This window comes from Haliotis cracherodii, unplaced genomic scaffold, assembly GCF_022045235.1.
Source record: "Haliotis cracherodii isolate W230 unplaced genomic scaffold, xgHalCrac1.p SCAF_1, whole genome shotgun sequence".
Classification (NCBI taxonomy): Eukaryota; Metazoa; Mollusca; class Gastropoda; order Lepetellida; family Haliotidae; genus Haliotis; species Haliotis cracherodii.
In genome coordinates, this window is record NW_027266264.1 from 85379197 (window position 1) to 85401730 (window position 22534).

The following is a 22534-nucleotide window of genomic DNA, read 5'->3' on the forward strand; positions in this document are numbered from 1 at the left end:
TGGACGGCGGGGACACTGTGGCACTCAGTGGAGGTGTAACTTCTGCATATGCTGGAAAAACATATTAATATGTAGTTATAACACCAGTGTTTATATACAGCTATTACACCACTATTTATATGCAGCTATAACACCATTGTTTATATACAGATATAACACCTCTATTCATACGCATATATAACACCACTGTAACAAATGTTATATTTGGGATAACAGTTTCTTAGTAAAGTATTGATTCTCTTACTTCTTTGGGTTGAGTCCCGTCCGGGATTCGAACCCACACTGCCAGAGTGAGGCACCTCTTAGCCAGCACACAAAGTCAGCGGTCTTGCCCACTCAGCCACCGAGGCTTCCACAAAATGAAAGTCCGGCAGCTGGTAGCTGCATCTAAAACACCACTATTTATATGCAGCTATAACATCACTATTCATGTACAGCAATAACACCACTGATTATATACAGCAATAACACCACTGATTATATACAGCTATGACGCCACTGATTATATACAGCAATAACACCACTGATTATATACAGCAATAACACCACTGATTATATACAGCAATAACACCACTGATTATATACAGCAATAACACCACTGATTATATACAGCTATGACGCCACTGATTATATACAGCAATAACACCACTGATTATATACAGCAATAACACCACTGATTATATACAGCTATGACGCCACTGATTATATACAGCAATAACACCACTGATTATATACAGCTATAACACCACTGATTATATACAGCTATGACGCCACTGATTATATACAGCAATAACACCACTGATTATATACAGCAATAACACCACTGATTATATACAGCTATGACGCCACTGATTATATACAGCAATAACACCACTGATTATATACAGCTATGACGCCACTGATTATATACAGCAATAACACCACTGATTATATACAGCAATAACATCACTATTCATATACAGCAATAACACCACTGATTATATACAGCTATGACACCACTGATTATATACAGCTATAACACCACTGATTATATACAGCTATGACGCCACTGATTATATACAGCTATAACACCACTGATTATATACAGCAATAACACCACTGATTATATACAGCTATGACGCCACTGATTATATACAGCAATAACACCACTGATTATATACAGCAATAACACCACTGATTATATACAGCAATAACACCACTGATTATATACAGCAATAACACCACTGATTATATACAGCTATGACGCCACTGATTATATACAGCAATAACACCACTGATTATATACAGCAATAACACCACTGATTATATACAGCTATGACGCCACTGATTATATACAGCAATAACACCACTGATTATATACAGCAATAACACCACTGATTATATACAGCTATGACGCCACTGATTATATACAGCAATAACACCACTGATTATATACAGCAATAACACCACTGATTATATACAGCTATGACGCCACTGATTATATACAGCAATAACACCACTGATTATATACAGCTATGACGCCACTGATTATATACAGCTATGACGCCACTGATTATATACAGCAATAACACCACTGATTATATACAGCAATAACATCACTATTCATATACAGCAATAACACCACTGATTATATACAGCTATGACACCACTGATTATATACAGCTATAACACCACTGATTATATACAGCTATGACGCCACTGATTATATACAGCTATAACACCACTGATTATATACAGCAATAACACCACTGATTATATACAGCTATGACGCCACTGATTATATACAGCAATAACACCACTGATTATATACAGCAATAACACCACTGATTATATACAGCTATGACGCCACTGATTATATACAGCTATAACACCACTGATTATATACAGCTATAACACCACTGATTATATACAGCTATGACGCCACTGATTATATACAGCTATAACACCACTGATTATATACAGCTATGACGCCACTGATTATATACAGCTATAACACCACTGATTATATACAGCTATAACACCACTGATTATATACAGCTATAACACCACTGATTATATACAGCTATGACGCCACTATTAACATGCAGCTTTACTTTTCACATGCATCATTGAAATAGAAAATTGACACAGTTCCACACCCGGTGAGCTCGTCAAATGGGTGTAAATGTTACTGGGAAGACGGACGAGATGGATATGTTTCGTTGGCCACTTCAAGAATTGATGCGTCATAAAATCCCGATATGAATCTTATTTTGACAAATTGAAATTAGCAACAAAAACCCACATTGCCTTGAAATGTTTTTGAGTGCAGCTTCAAATGTCGGGAGATTGGAACACAATCAGCAATCAGTGCAGCGATCAGAAGCCTTTTAGGAAAAAAAAGAGATGGTCGTTGGTGTCAACCATCATCGTAATTGCACCGTTACGACCGGAACGGCACGACAAAGCCCTGAGCAAGCGGCACTATCGTCGGGGGACCGCGAACTACGACGACAAACACTGCTATTTATGATATCCTACGATTTGTGGTTGTTTTCAAGTCAAGAATGATTTATTAAACCGGGGTAGGCGGCTCATGCTTGGTTTAAATCCTGATTTATATGTCGGGAGAATGGAAGAACTGTCAAGCTGTATGAGAAATTATTTCAGAAAGGATTTGTCTCTGACATTAGTCCAATAAAAAAACTTGAACTGATGTGTACATTTCACTTCAAAGACAAGGGTATTGGTAAACTGACATGCAGAAATGCCAGTGTTGTCGATTATTGTATTGCATCAGCAGAAACATTCCCATTATTAATAGATTTTGAGGTACAGGAGTTTGACCCGATCTCGTCCGATGTACACTGTGGCTTATCGTTAACGTTAGATTGTACAGCACAACAACTATCTCCAGTTATAGATGATGACAAGGATGTACATGTACATAAAGTTGTAAAAAGATGGGTTCCTGATAAAAGTGAAACATTTTTATGCAATATCGATAAGGTTGCCATTACCCATCAGTGTACAGAATTAGATGCATGTAAAGACCAAATAGAGCCAAATGACATTAACCAAATTGTAAATAAACTCTCTCAGACGCTGGTTACTGCGGCTGAAACTACTCTAGGTACTGTAAGAAATTCTAGACATTCTGTACATACGCACAAGCATAAACCCTGGTTTGATGAAAAATGTAAATCATCACGTAGATTTTACCACAAGCGTAAACGTATATATGGAAGGACTAAAGACAGTAACAGCAAAGCTATGTACATTTCAGCTAGTAGAGCTTATAGTAAAACCCTAAAGAAGGCATTTAAGACATATCAAAACAAATGTGTCCAACAACTGAGGGAATGTAAGGATAGTAACCCTAAGAATTTTTGGGAAATTTTAAAATCATTTGAACCAAAGAAAACAGCAGAAAAAATCAGTATTGACAATTTTTTTCAATTTTTTAAAGATCTTAATCAAAGTTCTGATGATAATGACGATGTTTTTGCCAATAACACAAATTACGATAATCATGATGATATCTTAGATTGTAGGATTACAGAAGAAGAAATTATGCCAGCTGTCCGTGCATTGAAGAACAATAAGGCTTGTGGGTTGGATGGTATTTACAATGAGTACATTAAAAGCTCTATTCATGTTATGATGCCGGTTTACGTAAGGCTTTTTAACCTCGTATTGACACTGGAGTTTTACCTGAAGCTTGGCTTGTTGGCAAAATAAAACCTATCTACAAAAACAAAGGAAACCAAGCTGACCCAGACAATTACAGAGGTATTTCTATCCTAAGCTGTTTAGGTAAATTGTTCACTACACTATTGAATAATCGTTTACAAGCTTACTCAGTTCAGACTAATCTGATAAGCGAAGCGCAAGCAGGATTTAGAAACAAATACTCAACAATTGACTATATGTTTATTCTTAAAGCTCTCATTGATATCTATAGAAACCTTAATAAGAAGTTGTATTGTGTTTTCGTCGATTTTAGCAAAGCTTTCGATACAGTATGGAGGTGTGGTCTGTGGTCAAAAATGATAAAGTCTAATATCAAAGGAAAATGTTTTAATGTCATATATAATATGTATCAAAATATCAAATCTTGTGTTTCACATAATAACAAGGTGTCAGGTTTCTTCCCATGTCAAATTGGAGTAAGACAAGGTGAAAATTTGTCACCTTTCCTGTTTGCTTTGTACCTTTATGACCTTGAACAATTTTTATCTGAAAATGACTTAGAAGGACTGCATAATGTAAATAACCTTTTAATAGACTCACTTGAACTGTACATAAAACTTTTTCTCATTTTGTATGCCGACGATACTGTTTTAATGGCCGAAAGCCCAGAAGATTTAAGAAAGTGTCTCACTATATTTGAAGAATATTGTACTATCTGGAAACTTAAAGTCAATGTTGACAAAACGAAAGTCGTTATTTTTGCCAAGCGCACCTCAAATAGAGTCTTCAAGTTTATGTTAAATGGCTCGTTTCTTCATGTTGTTAAAGAATATGTTTACCTTGGTATTTTATTTACAAACACTGGTAGATTCTGTAAGGCACTAAAGTGACTGACAGATCAGGCATCTAGAGCAATGTACGCTGTATTTCGTAAAATTAGAATATTAGAAATTCCTATTGACTGTCAACTGAAATTATTCGATCAACTTGTTCAGCCAGTATTGTTATATGGATCTGAGGTGTGGGGTTTTGAAAATACTGTTGTCATTGAACGTGTACATCTTAAATTTTGTAAATATATTCTCAAGTTAAAACAGTCAACACCCGATTACATGGTATATGGTGAACTAGGGAGGTATCCTCTCAGCATTTTCATTAAGATAAGAATGATTTCATATTGGTGCAAGCTAACATCATCACAAACTAGCCTTTCTAGTATATTATATAAACTTATGTTCCAAATGTCCATTGCAAATCCAGATTACCATTTCCCAATATTAAAAGAAGTAAAATGCATTCTTCAAAATATAGGCTTTAATTACATTTGGCTGTCTCAGACCTTTATTAGTGCTGCATGGTTGAAACAAAATGTGAAACATGTTCTCATTGATAATTTTCTGCAAAGATGGCGAGAATCAAAGGAAAATTCATCTAAAGGTTACTGTTATAACATGTTTAAAGAGTTACCATCTCTAGAACCCTATTTACTAGAACTACCAATCACCTTACGCATCTCTCTTGCTCGTTTTAGAACAGCAAATCATAGATTACCCATTGAAACAGGAAGATGGTATAATATTGTGAGAGAGGAAAGAAAATGTACATTGTGTAAAAAATTTATATGTGATGAAATGCACTTTTTATTAGAATGTCCAAAACTCTCAGAAATTAGAAACAAGTGTTTGCCTCAATACTACTGTATGTATCCTTCTGCCGTCAAATTCTCTCATTTGATGTCCATTACTTATAAGCCAACTCTGTTAAAACTGGCAAGTTATATAAGATCATGTATGGAAATGTTCCACTGACATGTTTTCTTCATTGTATCTTATTCCTGTGTCCAATTACATCTCTGTATCACTGCCGTGATTTACGAGAATAAACATCATTCATTCATTCACTTCATGTAGCTTACCGTGTCTTAGTTAGCGGTGTAACGTGCTTACCATTGCTAAAGTCTTCAGGACTACACATGAATTGACCTTAAACTACCCTACCATTATGTATATCAACTGTATCACGTGAGTTGTCCTTAAACTACCCCACCATCATGTATATCTACTGCATCAGGTGAGTTGTCCATAAACTACCCTACCCTCATGTCTATCTACTGTATCACGTGAGTTGTCCTTAAACTACCCTACCATCATGTATATCTACTGCATCACGTGAGTTGTCCTTAAACTACCCTACCCTCATGTATATCTACTGTATCACGTGAGTTGTCCTTAAACTACCCTACCATCATGTATATCTACTGTATCCCATGAGTTGTCCTTAAACTACCCCACCATCATGTATATCTACTGTATCACGTGAGTTGTCCTTAAACTACCCTACCTTCATGTATATCTACTGCATCAGGTGAGTTGTCCTTAAACTACCCTACCCTCATGTATATCTACTGTATCCCATGAGTTGTCCTTAAAACTACCCCACCATCATGTATATCTACTGTATCACATGAGGTGTCCTTAAACTACCCCACCATCATGTATATCTACTGTATCCAATGAGTTGTCCTTAAACTACCCCACCATCATGTATATCTACTGCATCAGGTGAGTTGTCCTTAAACTACCCTACCCTCATGTATATCTACTGTATCACGTGAGTTGTCCTTAAACTACCCTACCATCATGTATATCTACTGTATCACGTGAGTTGTCCTTAAACTACCCTACCCTCATGTTTATCTACTGCATCACGTGAGTTGTCCTTAAACTACCCTACCCTCATGTATATCTACTGTATCACGTGAGTTGTCCTTAAACTACCCTACCATCATGTATATCTACTGTATCCCATGAGTTGTCCTTAAACTACCCCACCATCATGTATATCTACTGCATCACGTGAGTTGTCCTTAAACTACCCTACCCTCATGTATATCTACTGTATCACGTGAGTTGTCCTTAAACTACCCTACCATCATGTATATCTACTGTATCCCATGAGTTGTCCTTAAACTACCCCACCATCATGTATATCTACTGCATCACGTGAGTTGTCCTTAAACTACCCTACCATCATGTATATCTACTGCATCACGTGAGTTGTCCTTAAACTACCCTACCATCATGTATATCTACTGTATCACGTGAGTTGTCCTTAAACTACACCACCATCATGTATATCTACTGCATCAGGTGAGTTGTCCTTAAACTACCCTACCCTCATGTATATCTACTGTATCCCATGAGTTGTCCTTAAACTACCCCACCATCATGTATATCTACTGTATCCAATGAGTTGTCCTTAAACTACCCTACCATCATGTATATCTACTGTATCCCATGAGTTGTCCTTAAACTACCCTACCATCATGTATATCTACTGCATCAGGTGAGTTGTCCTTAAACTACCCCACCATCATCTGTGTCTACTGTATCCCATGAGTTGTCCACAAACTACCCTACCATCTACGTCTACTGTATCAGGTGAGTTGTCCTTAAACTACCCTACCGTCATGTATATCTGCTGTATCAGATGAGTTGTCCTTAAACTACCGTACCGTCATGTATATCTGCTGTATCAGATGAGTTGTCCACAAACTACCGTACCGTCATGTATATCTGCTGTATCAGATGAGTTGTCCTTAAACTACCCTACCGTCATGTATATCTGCTGTATCAGATGAGTTGTCCACAAACTACCGTACCGTCATGTATATCTGCTGTATCAGATGAGTTGTCCTTAAACTACCCTACCGTCATGTATATCTGCTGTATCAGATGAGTTGTCCTTAAACTACCCTACCGTCATGTATATCTGCTGTATCAGATGAGTTGTCCACAAACTACCGTACCGTCATGTATATCTGCTGTATCAGATGAGTTGTCCTTAAACTACCCTACCGTCATGTATATCTGCTGTATCAGATGAGTTGTCCTTAAACTACCGTACCGTCATGTATATCTGCTGTATCAGATGAGTTGTCCACAAACTACCGTACCGTCATGTATATCTGCTGTATCAGATGAGTTGTCCTTAAACTACCGCACCGTCATGTATATCTGCTGTATCAGATGAGTTGTCCTTAAACTACCGTACCGTCATGTATATCTGCTGTATCAGATGAGTTGTCCACAAACTACCCCACCATCATGTATATCTACTGTATGTTCCTTATCAAACCCTCATAACACGTAAACGGTTTCCAAACCTCCTGGTGTCATCTCGTGCATACTGTCCAGTAAACAGCTGTGGTGTATTCCAATTACAGGTCTAAATAGATGACAGCCCAATGATGCGTCTGCTCGTGAAGTCAGGTGCTACCTCTCCGAGATGCCATAGCTTCGATGCACGATTACACGTTAGTCTGATTAGTATAGACAGTGGGAGGAAAGACAATTGCACTATGACATTTACCCAATTTCTTGTTCGGGGTTTCGCTTCTCGGATTTCTTATATATTTCAAATTAAAATAATAATATTTCAGTGACTTGAGGTAAGAGGTGTGAGTGAGTGAGTGAGTGAGTGAGTGAGCAGTGTAGACATTAAGTATAGTGTGATGTAGCGACCACATCAGCCCAGGTATGTGGTGAATTTGGGATTCGAACCCTTGACCAGCGGATTCTCTAGACCTCTAGAAAACTCTGGTGCTTGGAAAACTGAGACATCCGGGTAAAGAAATATTTGTAGATTTTATAACCTGTTTAACGTTGAGCTGAGTGCTGATCCGGCTTAAGGTCCCCAGGCATAGATTCACCCACTTGACATTAGGTATATGCCAAACACATGTACACCCAGTAGCATCAAGCGCCGTGGGCCTGTGATGCATCATAGGGATATTTGTGTGGCGCTTCATTCTATTCTAAACAACAGACACAGCTACATGTACACAGCTATAATATAGGGCTAAGAACATCAGACGACAGATCGAAACCTAGGGTCATGCAGGGGTCATGTTTAGTAGGAGATAGATTATCGTCAAGAAACAACTCGTTCCTTGCATAGGATGCTTGGGAGGAGTTCCAGCTCGGATCATACACGATTCATTAAAAAGGAATGTCGGTCATTCGTGGTGTTCTTGAAAGTCATGAATTGATCCGTTTTGGTTTAGATTCAAACATTTTCCATGGGTAAGGCCTCCATGAGAGAATGAGTGAACGAGTGAGTGAGTTGAGTTAACGCTGCTTTTAGGTGAGGTGAAATGGGGGTTTAACGCTGCGTTCAAGATTATTGCACTTACATAGCGACGTTCATACACGTTTGTGCGTGCGTGCGTGCGTGCGTGTGTGTATATCTGCTTGTATTAGTCCAGAGTAATGGCATTTTATAGTGCTAGCCCACTGAGATACCATGTCGCACTTTTTAACATGAATACCCCACTCAGACACAATATACTGACTCCGAGCCGACCAGTCTTTGGTTTAGCTCCTTAATGCCGAGCACCAGGCAGGGTAAGGACAAGTACCATCTTTTAAAGTCTATTGGTATGACGCGGCTCTCAGGGCAGACGCTCTTTCCACTAGACCACGGAGGCGGCCCCAGCGCCGCTTTGCACGCTGTAAGTTATATGAAGGAGTGTAAACGATGCAAGTACCAGGTGTTCGTCACCTTGACACTCCAGAGCATGGTGTGATGCTGCCAAACCAAGGATCTCAATCAGGGGGAATCTTGGATTCGAGCCAACGAGAATAGGATCCCGACATGCCTAAGGGATGTAACTCAGATGCAACTACGCTTTGCATTGTCTGATGGCACAAACAACATAGTAACAAAGACACAAACAATAACATACGTTTAGAATCTTTACTAAAATAGAACTGGTTTTTGGAATCACATGATAAATATATATATAAATAAGTATCTATGTGGCTTATCAAAAGAATATACGTCTTCGATAAACAAATAGATAACATGACACGTCAACTGGATAACAAAAAACATCAAACACATGTCAGGTAAAATTCTTATGAATAACACACGGAACGATATAGAACATTGTGACTAATAGTTAATTAGCGGTATATAGCTCCCCTACAATGCCTACCTCGAAACAGTAGAGCCTAGAAAAGGGCAGCGGTGACTACGTTGAACATAGCATAAATGACCGTGTGTTTTGTACAAGCCATATGAATATCACAAGAACATAGGAATGTTTCGTCATGTTAATCCTCATCAAAAAATGAAAAATATTAGATACTTTGTCACAGTGAGGTATTTTTGTCATAGTATTGTCATGCTGGGAATAAGCAACGCCCATTGTCTTATCCGTTGTACGAGCACACCCGACTTCATGTTGATGCGGGGACTTATGATGACATCATAGGCAGTAACATCGCAGTGATAGCAATATCATTCTCATTAAAATCAAATATTGGTGCCACACAAAGATCTGAGGATATCCTATCATAGGTCACGTCAGGACGACCATTTGCGAACTTTAACCGACCAATGAAATGATTAACAAGAAGTTGACATTAGCCAAACAGAGAGCAGGATTCTACGGCACTAGTTTCTAATTCTATTTAAAGTTTGAATCAATATTTTACAAAGCGTAGTCTGGAATGACAGCCCTTTGATAAATATCGATTCATAATTTGAAAACTGAACTAAATAAATTTCTGAATGTGTAACAGATGGCCGATATTGTATGGCAATACGTCACACGGGCTATGGAAAGCCTCTCCCGTGTCAAACGTTTCTCCCACTGTAGACAGACGATGAGTTTCATTAAATCAGCGCAGAGCTCTAAACTGTTTGGAACATCCTGTGTTAACCCTTTCGAGGTTGCATGAGTAAAAATACATCCCCGACTATCACCATCTCGGTCTGGTAAGCGGCGCTCTGATTCAGAGGGGAGCGGGAGCAAGAACGTTCTGATTCAGAGGGGAACGGGAGCAAGAACGCTCTGATTCAAAGGGGAGCGGGAGCAAGAACGCTCTGATTCAGAGGGGAACGGGAGCAAGAACGTTCTGATTCAGAGGGGAACGGGAGCAAGAACGCTCTGATTCAAAGGGGAGCGGGAGCAAGAACGCTCTGATTCAGAGGGGAACGGGAGCAAGAACGTTCTGATTCAGAGGGGAACGGGAGCAAGAACGCTCTGATTCAGAGGGGAACGGGAGCAAGAACGCTCTGATTCAGAGGGGAGCGGGAGCAAAAACGCTCTGATTGTAAATAGATTGTGAATATATCGAGTTCACGATTTTGCTAATTAGGGTTCAATGTGACAACGTAAAGAAACAAGAGTTGAACCTGACTGATAAGATAATTAGTGCATCTACTACCAACCAAGGAGGTGGTCCTGTGCAACACTTGGCGGTGGGGTTAACAAGCCCTTATTCGCCAGATCTGTTCCCATGTGACTACCACCTGACACTACTTCAGTTCTGTGTATGCCGGACTCCATAGTTATTTATACCGCCTCGTATAACCCACCTGTAACCACCTTGGGAAGAAGACACTGGTGTTATTACATATTCTCACCACAGGGGCTAATTCAACTATTCATACGTCTAACGAATCAGCAGACCATAACTTTAGGAAAAAACATTTATGGATGTCAACTTTATTTTGAGGAACACAACGTTTCGGGGTGTATACTTACTCCTTCATCAGGGGGGTCATTCAGTGCAGGCAGTTTGGAATGTCGGCAAAATGAGAACATCCTCCCCATCCTCCCCATGTGGGTACAAAGTGTGAGGGGGTAAGGGTGGCCCAGTCGTTTACAGCGCCGCGATTCGCTGTGCAGAGTTGCGTCCCTTGGGCACGCTAGGGACCTATGATTATGTTTCTAGTTTGTCAGGACCACACTTGTGCTCGTGGGATTCACCAATGTGGTAAAAGGTCTCAGACCTGCATCACTTCGGGCTTTCCTCCCACAATAATCTGAACGCCGTGATATAACTGGAATACTGTCAAAATAACGAATTATCTCCGCTTTTAACAAACATTGTGATGAAACATTGCTCGCTGAACATGTTGGATGTCCCGAAGAACATGTTGGGGTTATATTCCCCGGTTGGCTCCTTACAATGATAGGATCATTTCGCTCCCATTGTTTGACATGAGACAGACAAGACAGATAACAATCTTATAACATGAATTGAACAAGATAACAATCGGATAACAGCGTGACAAAGTAACATGAAACATGACATGCGACCACCTGAAGGAATCCAACTTGGTTATAACGTCACTATAAACAGTTCGTACGTACATCATGGTGACACATGTATCAGACATACAGGTCTAGCAGTCCCACCTCGAAGTTAATTAAGTCCAACTCTTCCAGGTGATTTGTTTTGCTGAAGAATAGAACAAGAAGTGGCAATGCCCGCCTTGCACACACCAACGCATTCACACCATCTACTGTCACGGAGGTCAATGGAGGCATACAATGGTTCATAGAATCCCACCACACTCTGGGAGAAGGGGATTTAACTTTCTTTGGAAGTTTCGTTTGAATCTTGGTAGAAGAGGGTCTGTAAGATTTTCGTAATGATTTGAATGTTGAAAACCATTTTAATTCCAATGTTCATTCTGTTCATGTTATATACTGCTCAAAAGAAGTTAAAGAACACCCGATTCTTTCATAATACTATAGTTAATCTGTCTCGGCATGTGAGATTAACTATAGTAATATGAAAGAATTGGGCGTTCTTTTACTTCTTTTGAGTAGTATACAATATTAATATTAAACGTCGACGCCAGAGAAAAATAACCAGTCTCGATTACCCGCCGAACCAGAATTCATTGGGCGTAAAAGGCGAAAAAATAGCGGTGGAAGTTATATGATTTAATATATGAAACAACATCCTAGTGGAGAAACACCAACAATAGGACTCATAGCCTCATGGTTCTCTCCCTTTGAAAGTCATAAGCCAATAATCAAACGGACTTCATACATCTATCTCAGTGAATATTCCTATAAAAGGATTCAAAGTACACAACGAGATACATTCGTGTAACTTGTATAACAAGTATGATGTAAGTTTCTGTAATGGCACATTTGTTATCCGTAACAATAGCAAGTATACAACACGCTGGTAAAAGAAAGAAAATATTCTTGAACAATAGCGGGAGTTACTGTACATACACCACATCGAACAACGTGGTCATTTGGTCAACGTTCAAAGTAGGTTGACGACAGTAACTTCCTCACGGCAAGTCGATGGGTGAGTGAGTGAGTGAATGTGGTTTTACGCCACTTTTAGCAATATGCCAGCAACATCGCCATGGGTGACCTCAGAAATGGGTTCCACCAGAAATGGTTTATGGAATAAAACTTTGAATACACTCCCATTGCTGATTTCTGTCCTGTTTTATGACCAACATGTATTACCACACATACATTGAATACTGTAGTAATAGCAAATCTGAAAAAATAATTGTACACATAATTACTTAAAATGCCTACCCACAATGACGGGCAATGGGAAAGAATTGCTTTTCTATGACCATTAGTTTCCGCAAATCAACTGTTTCCTGTGACACATCTGAACCATTTGGTGAACAGCAGAAAGAGCCAGTTCCAGGTGCCAGAGGCTCATGGTCGTATGTCACATGTGACACATCTGAACCATGTTGTGGACAGCAGAGAGGAGCCAGGCTCCAGCGCCAGAGGCTCATGGTCTTATGTCACATGTAAAACATCTGAACCATGTTGTGGACAGCAGAAAGGAGCCAGGCTCCAGCGCCAGAGGGTCACGGTCGTATGTCACATGTGACACATCTGAACCATGTTGTAGACAGCAGAAAGGAGCCAGGCTCCAGCGCCAGAGGCTCATGTTCGTATGTCACATGTGACACATCTGAACCATGTTGTGGACAGCAGAAAGGAGCCAGGCTCCAGCGCCAGAGGCTCATGGTTGTATGTCACATGTGACACATCTGAACCATTTGGTGAACAGCAGAAAGGAGCCAGGCTCCAGCGCCAGAGGCTAATGGTCGTATGTCACATGTGACACATCTGAACCATTTGGTAAACAGCAGAAAGGAGCCAGGCTCCAGGGCCAGAGGCTCATGGCCGTATGTCACATGTGACACATCTGAACCATTTTGTGGACAGCAGAAAGGAGCCAGGTTCCAGCTCCACCTCCACCTACAGAAGGTCATGGTCGTGGTTTCATGAACCACTCAACCTTCATTGCAGACAGATATAATAGAAACAATAATAATCAAACTCTTTGTCTGAAAACAATGTAGGAACCAAAGATATTAGTTGCGCTTCAATTACTCCGATCACCTCCCGGGGTCCGGGGATACAACAGGTCCCCACGGCCAGGAAACCCAACAGCCACATGAAACGAGCACTGGGTGATTATAATGTACAATGTGCAGATGGCACTGAGTGTATGTCATCGTTCCCCAATGGTGTATATATTACTATCATGCTAACAGGGATGCGTCTTCTGGGCCGGACTCGAATATGTGGAGGCCAAATATTGCTGATTGCGTATGGAATGGCAACATTCACTCACTCATTCAAACCTCTACACGTCGTCTTCGGTTTCCGCAGTGGGCATGCAGTACACTAGGCCTGGTATCTGGCCTTTGGAAGAGTTAGTTCCCCTTGTACTCTTGTCCGAGTCCATGAATGTCCACACCACGCCTCCCCTCTCAGCCCTCTTCATCCCCCCGATGCCCTTCAGCGTATTACGGCCCTTGATGTTGACCACTAGCGTGTAGATCTGGTTCCTGTGGATGTCCACTCTCTCCTGGAACATCACCACGTTGTATTTATCATGGTAACTGACCTCCATCACTGTGTCCACTTGAGACTGGGCCATCGGACAGTCTCGCTGATCAAATATTCGGGCCTGGACCGAGTATTCCACTCGGTTCTCCTCTGCTTGCTGTGTAAATGGGCCGTATAACATGAAGCCTACCAAGATGACGTCATGACTAACCGAGAACCGAATGGAGTCATCCCCGCCACCACTGCATGTCCATGACCACGGGAAGTCAGTTCCAGAGAATCGTTGAACACGGATTAGTTTGTCTTTGGACACAATAATTTGACTTTTTCTCCTCTTTACAATGAATGTCTGAATCCCCTTCTCAGGGCAAATGTAGTATTCAAACAGTTCTAATGACTCTTGGTCTGTTAAAAGTTTTTCTGGGCGCACATTCTGTACGAAGAAACGAGGTTCCATCAATGGGAAGCGGATGTGATACAAAGCCTGCCCGAGGATGTTGCGTATGGAATCGGGAGTTATCAACCTTACCTGGCGCCTACACTCTTCTTTTGCCCAGGATATGGCAGCACTGAACACAGACTCCTCTGCAGCGCTAAGGTCGTCAGCTAGAATGATCTTGTTGAAGCATTCCTTGCACAGCTCCGTGAAGCCTGCAGATTTGAGGGTCCTATTCCCTGAGCACTTGGCAGCCTTCAGAGCCTTCTCATAGAGACCTTCCTCGTCGTATATGTGTGCCTGTTCCAAGATGGCGCAAACATTTTCAGAGGTGAGCGAGTCCTCCAGGTACTTGAGACATTTATCTTCGAGAAGCTGCACGGCATACTTCTTGGAGCTGTACAGCAGGCCCGTCACGTTGTCTGAGGTGATGTCGGCGTCGTTGGTGTACATGAACCTGGCGAATACAACAGAGGGAACATTGATGACATCATGCTGAGGGTCATAATCACTGTTTTGAGGTGAGGTGAAATGGGGTTTAACGTCGCGTCCAAGATTATTGTACTTATATAGCGACGTGCATGCACTTGTGTGTGTATGTGTGGCTGCTTGTACTAGTCCGGACAGTGTTAGCTCACTGAGATACCATGCCGCAGTTTAACATAAAAAACCCACCAGTCGACCAGTCTTTGTTTTAGCCCCTTAATGCCGAGCGCCAGACAGGGTAACAACTAGTACCACCTTTTAACGTCTTTTGGTATGACGCGGTCGGGGATCGAATCCGGGACCTTCCGCTCTCCGGGCGGACACTTTACCACTAGACCACGGAGGAGGTCCACTGTCTTGAATCAACATGACTAATGCAGTGGACAATACATCCTGATGGGTGAAGCTAATGTGAAAGTTTATAGTAGTCTGGAGGTCATCTACCGATACAAAGGAAGACACTTTCATGACACGTTGCGTGGTACCTGCAGCTACTGACTATACCACTCAAGGGCTCTTGGTACAATAGCTTAAGAATTACGTTGAAGATACACACTTCTCGATATTCTTGATATATTCATATTATTTAACCTCTTAACAGACCAACACAAAAACGTGAAGGTATTCATTTGAATAGAGGACATAATATCACAATATAGTGGCGTGAGATATGAGAAGATATAATACGGGAGTAAGTGAATGTTGTTTTACGCTACACACGGCGATATCCCAGTTATCTCACTGTGACTTGTACATAACTGAATGTGGAACTGGTAACTTGTGTGACAACCAGCGACACAGAGCCTGTCCGCCAGATCCAGTTTAGTTACCTCCAAAATTTGGGACAGAGTTCAATGGCACGACGAAAACAAGAAAGTATTCCACGAGCGGACACACTTGAACCATGAACTCTGCATTTAAATGTGCAATTCTACGTTTGATGTAAGACAAACGTACACAATGCCGGAATGACAGAATTAACTTGTGATGCCTCGTGGTTCAGAAGGCCTGTCAAGGATTAGCTCACATACATAAGCTGGTCGGCAAAATGGCATCTTCCCGAGGCAAGAGAGTTAACTGACTATCAAAGTCCATTTTCCGCCCTTGCAGAACTAGACTGTAATTACAGAGTTATATTTGGCTGGACTAACGAGTCTATGCATAGACCAATCAAGATCGCGTAATGAAATCGACATCCGGTTCGTAAATTGCCGTGAAGAGTTTGGTCGATTGCAGATTTGCAAAGCATGTGTACCGACAAATAAGCGTCAACAGATATTTTAAAAATCTTTTCATATTTTTAAGGGCGGTCGGGTAGCCTAGTGGTTAAAGAATTCGCTGGTCACGCTGAAGACCCGGGTTCGAATCCCGATATGGGTACAATGTGTGTAGCCCATTTCTGGTGTCCCCCGCCGTGATATTGCTGGAATATTGCTAAAAGCGGCGTAAAAACCATACTCACTCATTCATGTATTTGATCAAGGTGCTCGCGTTATTTAATACACTTCGCGAAGTAAGACCCGTGTTATTACAGTATAGATCTTGATTATCGATCAGATCGTCTTCACTGGGCGCCGCCGTTTTGTTTAAAGCAAATGTAGTGATATGAGAGGTGGAATCTGATTGGTCAATAGGAGGGACATAAAAGGGACATAATTCGAAATAGCCAATGGTGGCGCTACGATCGAGCCCAGATATTCCAGCCTAGTTCGACAAGGGTAAAAAACTTGACTTTTACCGTTAACTCTCTTGCCGCGGGAACATGGCAAAATGTTGGCTCGCGACGTTCTAGTTATATTCTCTACAAGGGCACAATGGCGAACACCAATTTCTGGAATAATTCTAATCTCAGTTTCTAAATGCATTTTGTAGATATCGCTATAATTCATAAAATCGAATTTGGGTGGAGCTGTAATTCGGGTATGTCACGGGGTGATTATTTTCTGTGGAAGGTCCTAAGTGCGAGAGGTCGGAGAAACTCATATCACCCTGCTTAACCACAAAATAATCACAATCTTGGCGTATTTTGATTCGAACCCATGAACATAGGTATGTAACACGCATCGCGTAAGCATATATGTTCAAAAGCGGTGCCGTTCACAATACGACGTACACAAACTATTCTTACTTCAAAAACTCCTCGAAAATGTCCGCTTCAATGTCTGGGATCTTTATGGGACCGTCGTCCTGCTGCCTGAGGTTGCCGCAGATCATGGCATTGAACACGCAGCTCCGACTGATCAACACGTACTGGTGGGCGCGGAACACCGTCTTCTCCTGACCCACCCACAGCAGGACGTCACACGAGATCTCATTGGTCAACATGTGGAAGTTACTCTGGGCGAGGTCACAGCGGGCTTGCCAGTTGTCAACGCCGCCTGTCTGCGCCGCCATGACACTCAACACATCCTCTCTGAAAATCTGAAAGGTTTCACAAATTACAATATTATATTAGAGAGGAATCAATACTTCATTTCCAACTTAAATAGAGCATCGTTGAACGGTCTAACCGCGTGAACGTGGTTGGTGAACAAGGCGTAGACACAGCGTTTTGGTAAAGGAGGGATGCGTTTTGTGTTTTTCGTTCCATATAGTTCTGTCAAATGTATCATTAAATGAGCTACATACAGTGCTGTAATACCTCTACATTTACCGCACCTGACCCCCTACAAATTTCTGAACGTATTAATGACTCGTATGTTTTTTTTAATCCAATCTCCAATCAAATTGTATTTAACGCGTTAAAAAATGGACCAGGTGTTTGTACAGTGGGAATAGATGAGCAAATAATCACGAGATTTCTTTGCCGTCTTTTCATTAATTAAGTAGAAGCGCAACTACAGTCCGACATCGAGTAAATGCAGTTGCGTGTGTTCAGACTACCTTATATATTTCGGGACCCGTGAAGATCCGGGGGAGAATAGGTCTTCAGCAACCCATGCTTTTCGTAAAAGGCGACTTTGCTTGTCGTAAGAGGCGACTAACGGGATCGTGTGGTCAGGCTCGCTGACTTAGTTGATGCTTGTCACCGATCCCAATTGCGTGGATCGATGTTCATGATGTCAATCACTGGATTGTCTGGTCCAGACTCCATTATTTATAGACCGCCGTCATATAGCTGGAATATTGTTGAGTACGGCGTTAAACAACAAACAAAAAAACAAACAAACAAACAAAACAAAACAAACGATGTGGATTTCCAGTTCAAAATTCCTTCCAATCATTCCAGCGATAGGCCCCTAAATTCAACATATCGCTTGCCAGTCAAATGTCCATTCACATTAACCAAATCAGTTCGCCTGTCATCTGTGATACCGCTCTATGCCATGGCACAATTGCCACCATATCGATAATGGTCAAGAATTGTTGTCCTGGCATACCGCTCGCCGCTACGTCGGCAACAAAATTTTCTACCATCTGTGAATTGGAGGCAAAAGGTTGTAAACATGGTGTAACGCCATTGGCGCACTGCCGGTCCCTGGTGTTGCCAAGCCTACGCCAATCTTTGCGCCTATGGCAAGCTGTTAGGGTGACACCCATCACAGGACGACTTGCTTTCAGATGGGCTGCATGGTGCCGGTTTTAAAGGGGAAATATTGAAATTCCCCTTCCTGTTATTGTAGGGAATTCTCTATTAAAACAGGAGCAGGGCCTTGATTTGTATCTATTGCGAAAGAGCAATTCATGTAGCGAGATGATCTTGTCTAGGTGTCGATTTTAGGTCTGTCACGCCCTGGTCTCATTGTTTGCCGGTACTTGTCCCACAGTCAGGAAATTACACTTTATGTTTGCCTAACATTCGGGCAGCTTAGTGTAGTAGGTGTTAATTCTGCAGCTTGTAAATATGTAAGTATTTTTTAGTGTAGATAAGGTATCATGTCTTTTCTATTTCAGCTTGTTGATTCAACAGAGGGTTGTGTCATTTCCTGGTTTCTTATTTAACATTAGTTGTGTCCTTATCAGTATTTGCTACTGGGTCAAAGGTCAATGGTCCAGTCTTTTTTACTTCCAAGGGTGTTTTGTTCTATTGTTAGCTCGTCATTAGGTTTACCCGTTGTTAGTTAATTAGTATGCCTTTCAATTCAAATCCCTTTCTCACCTGCCATTGCTAATCTTATGCTGCACACACACCTGCACTGCACAGCAAGTCATAATGGATTGAACATCAAGTAATCAAGGTTAGTAATCATAATTAATGTATATCAATCTAAACATTATGCTTTCAATCATTAGTTTAAATCAAGTACATAAATAATAAAATTGGTTTTTAATAACTTGTAAACATAAACAAACGATAGGTTGAGTGAATGAGGTGAGTGTGATGAGATTAGGGTCTGATTCACGAGCATTGCTTATCTATACATATATTTTATATTTCAATGCATTGACAAGATAGACAACTTCTAAGTAATGCCTATCAAACAATTTCAATGCATTGGTTATTTGGTATTTTGTGTATTTTGGTATTTGATGCATATTTGCTATTATTTAGTAAATTTGGTGTATTTCTAGACTTTGTACATATCTCTCTAGATGTATGCAAGTACTTATTGATAGTTGTATGAATGACTGAAGTTGTATTTCAGTGATGCATGTATATGCCGTGATTATGTTCTTTACAATATTATAATTAATATTGTATATGTATTTAGGGCCATGTGACTGTCGAATGAGACGACTGGCGGAAGGCATCTTACACTCTCGTGTCACACACAGGGTATGTTTTGTGTATAGTTTATCTATATAATATGTTCATGTCGTGCATTCATTATGCACAATATGATTTAATGATTTCCTCAGTTATGCATTTAATAATTTGTAATTATATTGTCTTTGTATATGAGTGAGTGAGTGAGTGAGTTTGGTTTAACGCCGCTTTTAGCAATATTCCAGCACGGCGGGGGGACACCAGAAATGGGCTTCACACACTGTACCCATGTCGGGAATCGAACCCGGGTCTTCGGCGTGACTAGCGAACGCTTTAACCACTAGGCTACCCGACCGCCCCCTTTGTATATGAAGGTACATTTGCACTGAATAGATATCGAGGCAGAAATACATTTGTGTATCTGCTGTAATGATGTAATCAGTTATTAAGAAGCAGATCGATACTTTACATTTAATGTGTTATTGTACATTTATTCTGAAACACGTGATATATTGTGATTTTAAATTGTTTCAGGAGTGTCTTCTTAATGCCTTCAACTGAATAAACTGATATTCTCACAACCCCGTGGACTGTAATCACTTGGCGACTAAGGGTTACACATAAGGTCTACAACATTTGGATATTGATGTCCCCTCTTCATCGTACACACAATTCGCCATTTTCTCTGTTTTTTAGATACCGTCTGGGAAGCATTTTAATCGTGTGCTTAGCTCAATTGCATTAGTGATTGTAAGGCGCCGCAATTCGCTGTGCAGAGTTGCGTCCCTTGTGAAACAGAAACCTTCGCGCCGATTGTTTCCAGGTTTGTCAGCACCATACCAGTGCTCGTGGGTTTCAACAAGGTGTTATCGTCTGAGACCTGCATCACTTCAGGCTTTCCTCCCACATCAAGCTGACACGCAGTGATATCACTGAATACTGTCCAAAGCGGGGTTAAACCCAACTCACTCACTCACTTTGGCTTCAGTGTGTGACCCGCACTCACAACATTGTGGGATTCAATTTTAACAACATCTGCATGTCTCCACTCATCCTCTTGATCATAACCTTATATCACACCAAAAACGTAGCTATTACTTTAAAAAAAATAATTACCAAAAGAAATATATAAACTTTAACCACTATATATATCAATTTCAACAGTATCATGTATACCACTAAGCTTGTGTCAACTTAATACCCATTGTTCCTTGAAAACAATAACAAATGTTTCAGGAAGTCATTGTTGTGAAAACAAATGACTAGTTTCGTTTTCATAATATGTTTGTTTTCCGCTTGTATATTACACAAATATTTAACGTGCCATATTCTCATTCCAGATTCTGAAGGTACCCCATGCAAACTACAATTTGTTTTACCTTCTGGGTAACACGTGTGCTTTTTGACAGTATAGGTGCTTGCATCAATAGGTAGGTATGTTACAAAATTTCTTCGCGCCGTGTTGATCCTCTGTATCAAAGTTGGCGTGTATATCCATTCCTTCAATGCACGTGTTGAACGTCAATTAATAACTATCCAAATGAAATTATTCACATCATGTCTCATTTAGTGCACGTGCAAATACATGCACGCATCCCAGCCTCAACAACACGACACGCTAACCCGCGAGTCAAACAATCGATACTCTCATGTCACCATGACAACACTTTACGTCCTGTCTTAACTCCATGATCGATCCCCACCTGTCTATACAGATTACCGGGCACGGCGTAAACATCCATTAGCCCTTATTACGTATTGATTCGGCTGTCTGGTGGCAAACTACAGAGGCAATGAAGTCTCAGTCCACCATTATAAGAACACCCCGCGAACACCGGCGGCGAGGGACTACTAGTGTGTGCTACGTTTCTTTCCTCACTGAAATCAATACTATATTAGCGAGGCATCGTAAACTCAGACACATCGCCTTGATTAGGCTATTAAGGTATTACTTAATGGCGCTTCTTGAATGGTAAAATGTCGCATTTCATATCAGATATAAGAAAAGTGATATTTCATATGCATCTGAGACTGATATTAAATGAAAGAAAGCATGTTTACTCTATCGGAAATTAGTTTAGGTCATATCCGGATAAACACCGTCATTCTTCCCTTGTCCTGATTATATATATTCTTCCAGTTTGAACCTAAAACTGCTATCGGTTATCAAGGCATGCGCTTATTGCCTGTTTCACGCATGCTTATTGACATCACACCGTGTAAAGAGAGTTATACTCACCGCTCGCGACAAGTTTGCTTGAGCACGTTTTCTCTAACCGAGTCTGAACCGGAAGTAGGAGAACTTAGGAAGTCACGTGACCACATCTTGCTTCTCAGACGACAGGCAGTGTGCGACGACTTTGCAACACACCGGTGTGTATTAATCTCGCTGTTGATCAGTCGTTTTGCTCCATTATCTAGTGTTTCTACAACGTCCTTGTCTGACTTGTGTCATAACAACTTAGATATCTTGTACTGAAACCTTCCACACTCTGATTTCCCCTTTCATAAACAGTATTAATATCTTCCCTTCTTCCTTGAATAAACGCTCCCCCCTGACGCCCCGGGCAGCGTGGTTCTGTGCGTAATGTCGTGAATATAACAAGTGTCAGAATCGAGGAGCGGGACAGGTTATATAAAAAAA

At 40.8% G+C, this 22534-nt stretch overlaps 1 protein-coding gene and 1 pseudogene across 1 annotated transcript; one reads left to right on the forward strand and one right to left on the reverse strand.

Annotated features, from left to right (window-relative positions):
• The first annotated feature begins 4466 nt into the window (after positions 1-4466).
• LOC139470147 (uncharacterized) lies at positions 4467-5480 on the forward strand (annotated as a pseudogene).
• Positions 5481-13779: 8299 nt separating this feature from the next.
• Positions 13780-22171, reverse strand: LOC139470158 (BTB/POZ domain-containing protein 6-like). Its single transcript, XM_071252460.1, has 3 exons — positions 22130-22171; positions 17371-17663; positions 13780-15213 (listed from the first exon to the last, which is right to left on the reverse strand). The coding sequence occupies exons 2-3, from the start codon at positions 17634-17636 to the stop codon at positions 14115-14117; spliced, it is 1365 nt and encodes a 454-aa protein (XP_071108561.1). The 5' UTR covers positions 17637-17663; positions 22130-22171; the 3' UTR covers positions 13780-14114.
• Positions 22172-22534: the final 363 nt, after the last annotated feature.